Source organism: Hetaerina americana, unplaced genomic scaffold (assembly GCF_022747635.1).
Source record: "Hetaerina americana unplaced genomic scaffold, ioHetAmer1.1.p SCAF_61, whole genome shotgun sequence".
In the NCBI taxonomy this organism is placed as follows: Eukaryota; Metazoa; Arthropoda; class Insecta; order Odonata; family Calopterygidae; genus Hetaerina; species Hetaerina americana.
In genome coordinates this window covers 814,485-829,186 of record NW_027287217.1, presented here as the reverse complement: position 1 = coordinate 829,186, position 14,702 = coordinate 814,485, and the positions used below count along the sequence as shown (strand labels likewise).

Genomic DNA, 14,702 nt, shown 5'->3' with positions numbered 1-14,702 from the left:
CATCTAAATTGGCAATGAATGTTAAATTATAATGTGGGTCCATGTATGCCTTATTTTGTTTAGAAACATATCAATTGTACGTAAATATTTTTTTGCATGTGTTAGTATTATTAAGTATTAACTATTAGCTGAGATCGATTCTACAGAATGTTGGCTGAATGATCAATAAAGATTATTATAACTTAATATGGTCTTCTGTTTATGGAAGTTTTACGGAATATACGAGTAAGTTGGAGGGATGATAAATTTAATCAGGAGAAAGACAGTGTTGCCTGTTATTACTGGTGTCTTTTAACTTATACATGCTAGGGAAATTTCAAGGCTGGCTTGAGCTAGGAATAAAAATGGACAGTGAGATGAGTTGAGGTTGCTGAAGCAATGGCTATTCACATAGCCAAGGAATTGCAATTATTGTCAAAAGCTTCATAGGAGCAATTTGAAGGGTAGGAAAATAAGATTAGGCATAAGAGAACTAGAACAATGAGATTCCCTAGATGAAAGTTAAGTTTAACATTAAAGATGAAGGAAATAAATTAGAGCAGGTGGAACAGTTCACAAGGTTGTGCAGTATTCTGAAGGAGAGTGGTGGTAATAGAGAAGGAGAGTGGGGACATTAAGAGAAGAATGGATTGGTGATAGGAACATATGCAAGAAAAAGGGAATTGATTGAGACACTTATTACTCCTTATTTTTCCTCTTCATTGAGTCTATTGCCATGCATATCACTCTTATTCAGTAATTAATCCATAATTATATTACAAAAGTTAAGAATTAAAGTATACTTTTTAATTTAAAAAAAATTCGGTAGGCTAAGTTCTGATTGAGTTTTCAGATTAGTGATATGGCTTCCAGATTTGGAGAATTGAAATGAGTTAGTAAAGCATACTTTCCAAGAACACATTAAAGGAAATACAGCTTATAATGGAAAGGTAGGACCAGGATAGAAGAAAACTACTCCTCTTGCACTTTTTTGTTCGGTAAAACTGCCCCCAAGAGCATTAACAATATGAAATATAAGCTAATGGTATCATTCCAGTAACAAATTAACTTCACAGCAACGTTAACAGCATAATGGTGGAGTATTTTTTCAAGGAAAGACAAATAGTTGCATTAATTTTGTAAAATCACATCCTTCACACTTTCAAAAAATGGTAAATGGGCATTTTATTCTCAGGCGACTAAATAATGCATTTGTTGCATTTTATAAGTGAATATAGTCTAAACCAAAGAACTGCCGGATATGTCAAAACAGTAAGTGCAATATAGTCATCCCCGCTGATGAACGTCTTCAGCGCAATAATTTCATAGTGTAAAAATAATTCTTGTGCAAATTTCCATTAAAATAAGCAGGAAATTTGCATTACAAAGAGGACATTTTGGTAGCTTTATTGGTTAAAACACTCAGCCAGATATTAAGGGGCTTTGGGTTCATGTCTTCATCAAGGTGAACAATTTAAACAATGAAAATTTCTGTGTATTGCTGAATAAAGTCATTTTAGGATAGAAGTGTTCGCTATTTGGCAAAGAAACAATTTAAAAAATAATAAGTTCAAACCACTGCTTCATACTCTATGTACACTAGAATTGGTCTTGTTGAGAGTTTAATCAAAATACCACACAGCACCATTGCACTCACCGTCGTCACATAAGATAATGAAAGAGTGGTACCCAGAAATATCCAAAACAATGCACAGTCCTGTGCAAAAGAGAAATCCAAGAGGTTTAATGAGATGATGTATCAATTTATTTTCTTCGCATCATCACATGCATACATAAATTGATAATTATAAATGGAAACATCAAAAATAGGACTCATAGGTATGTACATAGGCATGTACATTCAGGTATGTACATTATACATTGAAGTACCATGCTGAATCAAGTTTGACCTAAATGATGGTAATGCTAATTATCGAATCAAAGACAAACACAAGTAAGGAATATTACATGAGCAATTTTCAGGTCAGTTATGAGGATTAGGTCATACGTGGAAAAAGGAATAAAATGCACAATGGAATCCCAATGAAAAGACTTCTTTCTGCACACACTTTCACGTCTTTTTGCAGACATTTTGCAACCTAACCAAAACCTTCACACGAACTATTTCCATCATAGATTTCTCAATTTAACATTCCACGACTTTGTACTCCAGGAGATCCTAAAATGGGAATTCCATTTGAACATGACTGAAATTTTATTTGACAAATGAACAAGGATTTTGGTATTTTTGGTAAACCTTAGCATTTTTTTTAAATAGAAAAATCATTCTTAAGAAACAAGTTGCAATATATATATGGTTTAACATCGAGATAATAAATAGTCAACATTAAACACTCATAGAATATAACTTCATCATAAAGTATATTTTAATACTCTCAATAAACATTACCATCTTATACAATATATATGCCTCTCTGGCATTAAAAAATGCAGTGTCAACTTTAAAAGTAACGTGAATAAATCTTTAAAATGTTCCAAAGGAAGAAGGATAATTGTGAAGAGACAAGAAATACATACTTGATAAGATTGAACTAATACAAGAGTAACAATCTTTCCTATTGCCTTTTTCTCCATGCCCCATCAACTAGTAAGACCACTTGAAAATATCACAACCAATGGCACAAATCATGAAAAAAAGCACCATTTTTGAAGAAACTTCCATAAAAATGAAATACCTATATCAACAACTCACTCCATTCAATAGAGCTGAAATATGAATATTTTTTCAGGTAAATATATTTTAGAGAAATAAATGATGACAGCAGTTAGTTTAAATCAAACTAAAATCAGTCATCATGCTAACAGAATCATTTCTGAAGTCATTCTAATGCTAAAAATAAAAAAAAAACACCAGAAATAAAATTTCAGTGTTAAGATTAATGCACATCAAAATAACATATGTTTCAACAGCAAATATCATTTCCTCAGCCTTATGCAGAATAAACAAGTAGCCACTTGTAAGAGACACAGAAAGGTTTAAACATTTCATTATCAAATAAATTTTGAGTGATAATAAACTTGAAAAATACACCAAAAGCCTTAAAAATTTTGATGAAAAGTGACCACCACATAATAATGAGCTCTAAATTGATCCAAGTAAATTAAAGTTCGGAAATGCAAAAAAAAAGCAGTTTGAAGGTTAAAAGCATCACAGTTAGAAGCCAACAACACACAAAACAACAAAGAATTTCTTTCACAAATCACTTCAAGTCAAACCACTATTAGCTAGGCAAGTGTGTAGGCATTTCTAAACATTGCCTGGACAAAAAATACTTCAACAAGCACACGTCCACAGCCAAATTTTGAAAAGTGAATCAAAATAACATTTAACAAGCTAATTCATCTGCCCAGTGAATATCAATAAAAATCTCTTCCAGATAGGACTTTGTGTGTTCGTTCCAGGCATGTGTGGTGCACACATTATAGACACATAGTACCCTCAAAAACCCAATGGACATCTTTTCAAAAGGTTAAATAATTTTTATTTATTTATACCTCAAGATAAGTGTAAAGCATGGTGCAATTTAAAATTGTTTTTTCAATACTAATGTGACCATCTACACCAATCACACTGGGATAGATCATTCATGGGATTTTGCAATTCAAACATTTTTAAACATTATAACAATTCAACAATTACAGAGTGTAAAAATCATTCGCCTTGACTGGCATACAAACCCGGTCAAGGCGAATATCAATTATTTCAGGAAATGTAAATAAATTTAACTCTTTCATTAACTGCAGTTGGCATAGTTTTATTCACGGAAAACAAAATATATCATCTGCCTTATAATTGAAAGTAAACCAAATTGGACTGCATAAATCAAGCGAATGAAAACTGGACCGGTATATTTTGTACCATGTTCCTCAATTGAAGTGGTTAAAACACAGAAATTTCAGATTAAACAGTTTCTTTACACACAACTGTGGGTTCAATGCCAGGCTTTGTCATCAGGTGACAATTACATTTACACACTTCTTCATGCATGGTATGCAATTGTACCATTATTTTAATGTAACTATTACCTTATCAAAATTCCTAGCATAAGTGATGTAGATAGACTCGGGGGGGGGGGAATTGGGGATGGGCTGACTAACCCCTCTCTCTCTTTTCGTTGCTCCTAAGGGTCCTATCCAAAACTCCAATCAGACTGGACGAAGATAAAAGCTATGCAATCATCACATTTTGCGATGTAAAATAACTCCATTACTCTGGCATGAAAAACCCTTCCCACAGGTATTTATACATAAGTGAAGATAGGGAAAAGATGAATATCACTAAATCTGTTATCCAATCCATTCTGATTTATTTGTAAAAAAATTACATGCATTTAAGTAGGCCAACATCTTGGTAAATTGGGTCCTTGAGGAAAATATAACTACACTACTGCCTGGCATTAAACACATGGTCACGTGAGAATCATAAATATAATTTTCCCTTTCAAACTTTATCATAAAAGGATTCAACAAAATTCAGTCAGAAAATTCCCATTCCAAATATTGTGAAAAGGAAATAGGATCTGCTGTTCATTATACTGCTTGACAGGATTGGCATCACATTGTAGTATTAGTAACAATTATTAGTAGAGGTCACTGACATCTGAGGTCATTTGTGCTATTAGAGATAGGCAGGTAATGGTAGGGGTAGAATACTTAGGGAATGGAGGAAGAATGAAAAGAAAGCAAGCATGGATATTAGCCTATTCTCAATGAAAGCTGCAAAGGGGTCTGCAAATGAAATGTCCCATCTGATGGACAGCACACTCCACTTTAAGTGCTCTTCATATGACACTGAAGCAGGGATAAGGATACCACTAAAAAACTGTGCCACCACTGGAATTTGAACCAGAGTCCTTGGGATTGGAAGTCAGTCCATTAACCTCCACACCAAACCTGATCCCTTAGCACTTTGGAATATAATAATTTGTTAGACAATCCAATCGATCAGAAAACAAGAGTAAAGTGGTAACATCAATTTATTGATGAGCTAAAACTGGAGAACAATTACTTGAGAAGCAATTTGTAGTTGTTCTCTAATGTAAAATGTCACAACCCAAAAAATAAAATTGCCCTTTCATGGTTATCATCATTGTTATTTCTCAGCGAGTCAACATGAAAAACAATCCAGATTCTTTTGCTCCAGGCAACACCCTCAGCAAAAGGGAACAATTTAACGCATTATAACGCGATTGTTTTTCCTGTTTCACTTAATTTCACTTTCAATGCTTTCAAAGACTGTCAGGTGAAGAAGCAGTCTTATACATAATTGCTTACGCTCATCAGGATATATTTGAAAGTGCTTCAACTTAGGACTGCTTGAAAAAATTCATATAATTTAACCATCAAATAAAAAGATATACATAATACTTCTTATTTTCATTATTGACAATAGAATAAAATTTTGTGAAATTGGTACTAACAATATTTGTAAACAAAAAACATATAATTCAAAACGTAACATGCAATTCAATGAGTCACACACATATATAACAATAACACTAAGCACACAAAGTCAACGAATGCCTATATTTATGTCCAGAGTAAATGAGAGTTGATTTCAAAAATAAAACTGGAGGAGAAATAAAAATAAATTAACCATACAAATGAGTTCTATTTTGGACAAGATAGAGAATTCTGGACAAATCAAAATTTCTATCCATGTAAAAATGCAGCTGCTATATGTCACAATATTCTTGAGATTCCTCCAAAAACATGACATATTGTATATGTACATACCATATACATTTTTATATAAGTAACTCAAAACTTAATTTTGAGTTTGACATAAATTTTTGAATGATGTAAGAAAATTTTCACTTCAAGAAGAGAGTGCCAATATATGCAAAACAAAAGGATTTGGCATGTGAGATGTGGTTAGCTGATTGCTTGATCTTGGAAAATGAGAATTCTTTCTCCCAGTTATTCTAAAACATCAATTAGCCTTAGAAAAAACTCAAAATAACAATAACAAACAATATCACAAAAATTTGTTGATACTCTGAAAGGAAAAGAACAAAAATCTGAGTGAAACTGATTCTTTAAATATGGAGGTTAGTATTGGACAATAAATATTAAATACTAAATCTCATAGATGTTCCAGAAAGAGCAATTAATTGGATTACAACAAAGAATAAATAAGGAAATTAATTTAATAATCGAAGTTGTCCCGGGTCAAATCACTTCGATAATTCATAACTTTTTTTATCTGCCCAAATTTCAATTATTTGGAAATGGTTAAATAGTAATTGTAAATGGCACCATGAAAATTAGTTATTAGATCAGAGAAACTGAATGAATAAAAACATAATGAATTAAAAACATTAATATACATTCCTTCTATTTACTTGGACAATTTTTAGAGGCGTTCATTTGACATAAGATGAGATGAATCAGACGTTAGCAGAGTGGATTCCTTGGTTGCTTGAGTTCAAATTTTTTCCTACAGTTAATTTCTGTGTGCTTTCAATTTTTTTTCAATCCACTTACTTGCAACCATTAAGTCTGCCTGGGTGTGAAAAACATTCAAATCCACAACGACGGCTAGCAGACTAACGCTACTCAACAATGACTAGCAGAAACGTGTGTGCAAATGCAGGAGGTGCTTGACCGATGGGTCAAATTTAAAAAAATAGTTCCACTTTTTACTTTTCAAAAAGTCTTCCAGCACAAAAATAATGTATTTCAATTAACATTTCGCCATTATGCTGCTCCATAATTATGGCCTTCAAAAATAGTGTTTATCTTCATAGCCAACTGCTGTATCCTTTCCCACTATGAACTCCAATTGAAAAACTAAACGAATTGGCACATAACAATGCAAATGATTGCACTAAAGACAATTAACACCCAATCAATGTAATTTATAACATTATTGCTATCTAAACTCTTTTAAAGAACCCTATAAAATAATAATAATAATGAAAGCACTAATTTTCACATCACACACCATTGTCACACAACATGCTTTTCCACCAAAAGCTCGATATTTACAATTCAACAAATGCTGACATTCTGACAAAAAAATTTGCTATAACTTCCACTGCACCTTACGCAGATCAACTACAAGGACGGTGACATTGTCCAGGGATCCCCTGCGCAGGGCGGCTGCCGCAAGGGACGCAGCCCCGTGCCCGGGTTCGTCCAGACGCTGTACCAAAAATGCAACCGCCTCCTCACTTGAGAATGCATCCCAGAGTCCGTCGGATGCAAGCAGCACAAAGCGCGGCCTCAGGTACACCATGTCAAACGACAGAACATCTGGGTCTGCAACCACCAGCTTGCGGTCCTTGAGGGGGTAATCACCAAGGGCACGAGACGTGGCCAAAACCCCAGATACTCGCCACACCCCATCAAAGGACACAAACCCACCAGCAGCCACTATCCTTGCCTGCTCCTTGAGCTGAAAAAGAAGGAAACGATAAGTCCTCTTGTTGCCGGGGCAAATAATGACACCTCCCCCAAGCGTGAAGGGTAAGCATACTATCAACAAAAAAATGCAGTGAGTGAAGATGTAGCTTAATGAGGAGTTGGAAAAATTCTATAGACTTCACCAAACTTTATCATGGTATAGTCAGTTCCATCACACATGTGATGCCCTTAGGTACACTGAAGGTAGTGAGAAAAATTGGCACTTGAAGATGTCACATGAGTGATGAAACCAGTCATACTACAAGTAATTGAGTTTGGTGACATCTGCTAAGTTTTTCGAATTCCTCAGAATAAAATTTCACAAGGTTGAGCCTGATGAGCATTGAATTGATATCACTCAATATTATCAGTACTCAACTGGGTGGAAGCCGTTCTAGAAGAAGCTCACAAGAGTCCATTTTAACAGTGGCTATATGCACTACAAATTTATTAAATATTAATGCTGTGTCACATTTTCACAAAATTTTGAAGCAGCGTTGGCAAAAACAAATGCCTCTATACAGCTTTCTATTAAAAAGAATTAGGAATGTATCTCAAATGCTTAACTATTCATTTTGATTCATTTTTGTTTTCTGCAAATTGGATTTGGATTCCAAGTGCTATCTGGATAATTCCTGATTTGCAGCATCATGTTACACTTCCAAAAATACAAATTTTGCTAAGAGTGGAGGGTCCACAACACTTAAAGAGATATAGGGTTCCATTTGTAAGAATTTGGCTAAGTTGGTCAACACTTGGCATGGAGCAGCTTCATTTCTGTGTAAGGAGAGAACATCTTTCATTGGAAGATTCAACAACGAAGGTCTACGGCCAGGAGATACTTCATCTAACAGAGTTAAAACTTCTTTCGACCAAATGTTAACCAATTCAAATGATTCCTGAAAATGGAAGTGGATTTACTAAGACATCACAATTTCTATGCCATCAAAGTTTGACCATTTAAGAAACCTTCCCTTTGGACTTAACCTCACCTGCTGAGGCTTGTGGTCAAAGGAGAGTGGAATGGCATTTCCTCTTGAGTCACAGAGCACACCTCGGGAGTCACCCACATTGGCCACTACCAGCCTCCGCCCTTCCAGCACCGCTATCAGGGCTGTAGTCCCTGCAAGAAGATAGCGGACCATCTTCAGTAAATGTCTCCAATACTTTTCCAACAAGAAAACATCAAAATAAAAGAATCTTCTTAACAAAAACAGCTGCTTAAACTTCAAAATGCCTTTACGTTATTACTTGGGCAAGACTTACGACTGGTGAATGGGCAATTCAATATAAAAATCTAAACATGGCTTCTAGATTTTGTAACTTTGTGAGAACAACTCTTTTGCGCATATTAACCTTCACTTTTGATTTTTCTGGATAATTACGAGGGGTAGAGAACTGCAAGAAATGATTACCAATGATTTTGTGAAATTTTTTGGAAGGGTGAATGGAATGAAATATTGGCTCAATAAAATGATGAAGACAACACTACATAATTTGCTAAAAGATCGAAAAAAAATTCTTTTTTATAATACACCACTAAAGATAAAGCCGCAATAGCCCAGAAATTATATAAAATCTGATTCCCTATGAATTTCAGTCTCTAATGGTGGGCCTTGACCTAAATTATCATCGACATTTGGTGCTCTACTGAACACCATTTGAAAATGCCATTTACGGAAAGCAAAACTTTTTCATGGTTAAATTAAAATGTAGAAAAGAGCCAAACAACTACTAAAAGTATATTCCTGAAACTGCAAGAAAGATTGATATGCAAAAATCAACAAACTCGCCAAGTTCTGCGCCAAGCTCTCTGACGTAAATGCACTAAAGGTAATAAAGGAATCCCAAATTCAATCCCTACACTAACCTTAAGTTTCTCAGTAAGTTTGGGTAACCATATAATAAAAGACATGAGTTTTTACCTGATTCACAGATGAAAAACCAGGACAATAGCCTGATTCTGAAACCACTAGCTTATCTAAATATGCATGTTGTGTATACCATGCTGAGAAGAATGAATGGCATTTTATTTGAAACGAGAATAATGGCAGTTAAAAATATACATTCTATGAAGAGCAGAATGTCTTTAAAATATCACATAAAGACAAAAAAGGGTTGTTTCTCTGGACTAGTTACAACTACTCCCAAAAGCTAAGAGGCTGATGAGATATAGTCAATTATACTATGAATCAGTATTTCAATCCTGGTCTACTGTAGCTCTCCAATCTTTTATATTCAGCATTTATTCCATCATCCTCTGATAGCTTCTCTGTTTTACATCCATTTTAATTAGTCCAGTCTCTAGGTCTTTCTTATCATACTTTCCCTTCCATTAATTCACACACACGTAATATAAAATAAATTTTTAAACCCTGACAGTTAATTCACCACAAGCGAAATTGAATAAATTCACCTGCATAGTCCAAGTTCTTCTTGGCTGCTTCAAGCAATCTCTTATCAGCAGCAAGAACTTCATCCGTTATTAGTTGGCTGTAGTTGATATTCCCCTCGGAATCTAAATATGAGGCAAGTTCAGCAGGGTTTGCAGATGGAACATGCGGCTCGGGCACTGACTGTGCTCCGGCAATACTTCCAGTTCGTCCTCGAGGTCGGGTGAGGGGCCGTGGAATCTCTTGCAATCGACTCAAAATCTCCGGATCGGTGATTCCCGGAGTTTCATGCAAGCAATCATCTGTCTTTGAATTGCCACCTGAAAAACATATCCTTTTGTAGACTTCGCATGGTGAACTAGTAAAAAAAACTTATGGGTAATTCTAGCCCATTCATCAAATCGACTAATTCATCACCTTTTGAAATTTTTAATCTTAATATGTACCACCAAACTTGGTACGGATTCAATGATACCAAATGTTGGATGAATCATTTCTAAACCCTAAATCAGCATTCACATTTTCCTTCTGCACAAAAGAAAGAACTTTTAAGTTTACTTTCTGTAATATCAGGATTTATGATTCAATAAAACATCATTTGAAATGACTTTAAGACTTAGACATAAAAAGAGTGATTACAATATGTTCCATATTCCAAGATAACACAACATTTTATGGGACTACAGACATTTTATCCAAAGATACATAAATTTATTCATCAATTACTTCGCAAACTTTCAAAGAAAAAAATGATGAAAACAAAATAAATATTTTTAATAGATTTAAAGCCTTCAAAAGATATTCTCAGATTTTTAGGTATATCTGGATGAAATGATCATTAATTAAACATACAGAGATTATATACTAGGTGAGCAAAATAATTTAGTCAGATTAAGATGCTCCTGTACCCTCAACAATTATTTTCCCATAAAAGTTAATTTTTAAAGACAGCATTTCTATAACATGTTTTCAAGCAGGAAACAAATATAAATACTTGCACAAACAACAACAAATTGTTCAGTCTTGAGATAAACTTACATTAATACCGTACCTTTTGGTGTGAAGCAGTTACAATATGAATATAAATTTACTTGTCTCTTAATTTTGCTAAGTAAAATCCAAGGTTTGAGCAAAACTATACAATAAGGCAATACGCAAAAGTGAATTTATGATACAAGAAAACCATTACCTATGCAGACAAGAGCAAACAGAAAATTTAAATCATAAATATGTTTCAAAATTAGTTCAATGATTTTATGACAGGAAAACAGTAGTAGTAGTATTTAGGGGAGGCGACTGACAGCTGAGGTCATTTGCGCCATAGGGGATGGACAGGAAAGGATGAAGGGTGGAGAGAAACTTGGCACCTTTCGTAAAGAGTAGGCTAATGTTGATGCCGGGTTTCTCTCCACTCTTCATCCTTTCCTGTCCATCCCTAATGGCACAAATGACCTCAGCTGCCGGTCGCCTCCCCTAAATACTACTACTACTACCACTATGCTCACATAGGGTGGAGTAACGTAGCCAGTGCTTCCTGCATTTCCAAACTAGGGTGAATTTTTAAAATTGATTTTTTCAATTTTCATTACTGAAATAAGGATTCACTTTCAATTTACGTTTCCTAAAATATTATTTTTATTAAAATTTGAAAATATTGTTACATTTTATTTCTTAGTGTGTAATTTGTGTAAATCAGTCTTTCGAAAGAATGTGCAATTTTTATTTCAGAATAAGTTATTCTAAACTCCTTTTTCTACACAAATCAACAAAAGATCAATCAATCGAGACTGAAAAAACACAAAACGATTCTGCCTCCGGAATGGGGTAAATTATTCAAATAAATACTCGATTAAAGGGTTATGAGTACTGTTTGAAAATGTATATAATATTTTTTTAGCAAATGGCTAGACTATCTTTAGGAATGGCACTGACATATATTTTACATTCAATGAATTCCTATCTTTGATTGCATCAAGAAATTTTTGGGTGGGCCAAAATTTCACCTGCATTGAAATGAACACCTTAAGCAACTAAGAAGCTTCACTGCAATAAAAGGGAAACACTGAGCTATGAAATGCTTCCTATGCTGCCAAGGGCCAAAGCTACTTCGGGCAATACCATAATCACTTCCTCCATGTTGGCACAGAAAAGCAGATTGACGAAGTCCCAAATCAATATGCATTGACGCTATTACACACACTTCGAGTGATAACGAATGCCACAACTGATGCTATGTCATGCCAGCCATAGAATCTGCAAACTCCATCATTTTCTGTGAGTCATATTCCTCTAGCGCTAAATAAATTAGTTTGGGGATCGTATGGTCCTATAAGCTCTTGTTGGAGGAAAATACTGATTTGTGGATCTTGAAAATGAGAACAATGATATTGCTTTTCGATATGTGACTCATGCCTGCATTAACTTGTTTTTTACAACTTGATCTATCCACTAAGATATGTCTGGGTAACACCATCTCAATGAAAGTGACTCTACTTTCCTGAAAGGTTTACTACAGATGACAATTGTGAAATAACGACAAATAAATATAATTGAACATTGTCAGTGGTAGAGCATCTATTCACTCAATCAAGAACGCAGATTTTACAATTTATTAAAAATGCTACATATTAAGTTGCACAGAAGATATGGACTATACGTCAAGAAGATTGAAAGCCGTAACCAATTTCTCGTCATGCCAATGAAAATATGAGACAAACTAAAACACAGGCGGATGATTGGCTATGAATCTGAACCCTCGTTATCGAAGCCCTGTACCCAGCTTCCAAAAGGCTTACATATATACAAGCTTAAATTACTTTTCACTATACCTTTCACACTACTCTTCCGACGAACGAGACCTGTGCCTTCTTCTTTGGCTTTCGAATCGGCTTTATCGTGAGAATCGTCTTTTGGTTTGGAGTCTTTGTTGGAAGCATCGTTACAAGGCTTTGGAAGACCTTCAGCTGCTATTTTCTTCAGTTGAACAACTTTATCTTCAAGGGTTTTCATTAGGTTATCCTTAGCATAGTTTGCGGCGAACTGAGAAAATAATACTTTGAAATTAGTGGATCAACTTCACAGATAAACAGTCTAAAGTATTAGCGTAAGTGCTAAAGAGTATAGTACGTGGTAGACAATACCTCTCCTCCATGTCCATCAAAAACAGCAAACAATGAAATTCCAGTGTTTTCGATGTTTTCTTTTGCTACGAAACGATCTTCCATTCGTGGTCTGGCTCCTTGAAGAGCATACACTGCCACGTTTCCTTCGTTTAATTCCCAGTTAACTTTATCGCTATCAACTGACCCGTTCACAAAAAGCTGTAGCCGCTGAACCTTTGAAGATGCTGTACGTCCTATTGTGGTCTGTAGTTTGGCAAGTAAAGTTCGGCTCCAAACGTCTACCGCTTGTAAATAAACTAATACCACGAAGAGGACAGCACCAAACACAATGAATTCCGGCTTCAGTAAGCACCATCGTAATATTCTCCATGCATAATTTAGGGGAGCAAAGTTAAGTGGAAGACCCACTGCGAAACGGGAAATTAGTTTCATGTGAGAGACGTACGTCTGATACAGCACCTGATCCTCCAAGTCGTCCTCCATCTTCGATAATATGTACGACTAAAATAGCAGCGCTGTGCGCTTGCCAAGAGCTCGCGAGAATTAAAAATTAACTAGAAATTTTTCTCTGAATAGAATGCCACTCATGGGAACTTACGAATGTCGAGAATCATGCTAATTCTCCCGCAATGGTAGAGAAACAAGGAGAAGCGCAGTTTAATTTTCCTTCATTACATTCAATTAATGAACTTCATTCAGGCAAATTTAATTTATAAATAGGACCTACCATTAGAAATAAATACAGTCTGAAAATTGTACTAACGCGCCCAAAACAAATTCACAGCTATGCCATTGAATAAATATTTTCCGCTGTAATTTGGATTATTTTATATCTTATCACAAGAGCCACCAACGTATACCATGGTTCGACTTCGCTTTGCTTAACATGCCTGTAATTCAGATAAAATCAAAATCATAAAAGAATTTCACTGGCTAGAATGTCTAATGCACTATCGAGCGCTGCAAAATAATTAGGTTACCTGAAACGTTAGTCACGGTTAGCGACACTCCTTTATTATAAGGGCTGCGATGGAAAATTGAGGGGTGCTTCAAATGGGATTAGCAAAGGGTAGCTAAAGCGCCAAGACATCTGAAGCCAACCCTGGCACTAGGATACTTCCTAGAAATCCTAGCTCATCTGGGAGATGAATGAAGGGGAGGGGGGATTTCCATCTGCTCAGTGCGACTGGCGCGAGATTCGGTCTTAAAAAGTGAAGCTACTCTGTAAAAAGTGCATGATTATGGAATTATGACATCGAATTTACCTCAAATTTTATGACAAGCAAAGATAACTGGTATTTTATGTTTTAGTGAGTAATCTATTGGGATATTAAATAAGGTTAGAAAAGGAATAAATATTATTATTTAATGCTAACAAATCTCTTGTGTAGGAATTTCGAGGGTGGGTTCACAATTTTCTTTAGATCCCCAAAAACCCAATTATTGGTTTCAGTAGTTTTTCACTGTTGTTCCTACACGCATGTTTAAGTTCTGTGAACATGAGTGAATCTATAAATCTCCCAAAAATATGGGTGGGAACTAAGTTTATTTTTCCCACAAAATAGAGATTTTAATGATGACCCTCGCTTTTTGCCAAAATGATTCTAGTTATCCATTTAAAGACTTAAACAAGGGTGCACATTTGATCTATATTGGAGAAGAAAAAGAAATAGGTGGAAGAAATTTTTCTCACTCTTGATTTTTAATGGCTAATAGGATTTTCCTTATTTTAAAATCTTGAATCCTCTATAAACATTTAAATTCCTGTAAACTAGTCCTT

At 34.9% G+C, this 14,702-nt stretch overlaps 1 protein-coding gene across 1 annotated transcript; it reads right to left on the bottom strand.

Moving 5' to 3' along the window:
- Window positions 1-1,727: 1,727 nt before the first annotated feature.
- On the bottom strand, window positions 1,728-13,954 carry LOC139695651 (protein phosphatase 1L). Its single transcript, XM_071594467.1, has 5 exons — window positions 12,941-13,954; window positions 12,629-12,839; window positions 9,824-10,120; window positions 8,400-8,530; window positions 1,728-7,399 (listed from the first exon to the last, which is right to left on the bottom strand). Exons 1-5 carry the CDS (start codon window positions 13,403-13,405, stop codon window positions 7,028-7,030), a joined length of 1,476 nt encoding a protein of 491 aa, XP_071450568.1. The 5' UTR covers window positions 13,406-13,954; the 3' UTR covers window positions 1,728-7,027.
- Window positions 13,955-14,702: the final 748 nt, after the last annotated feature.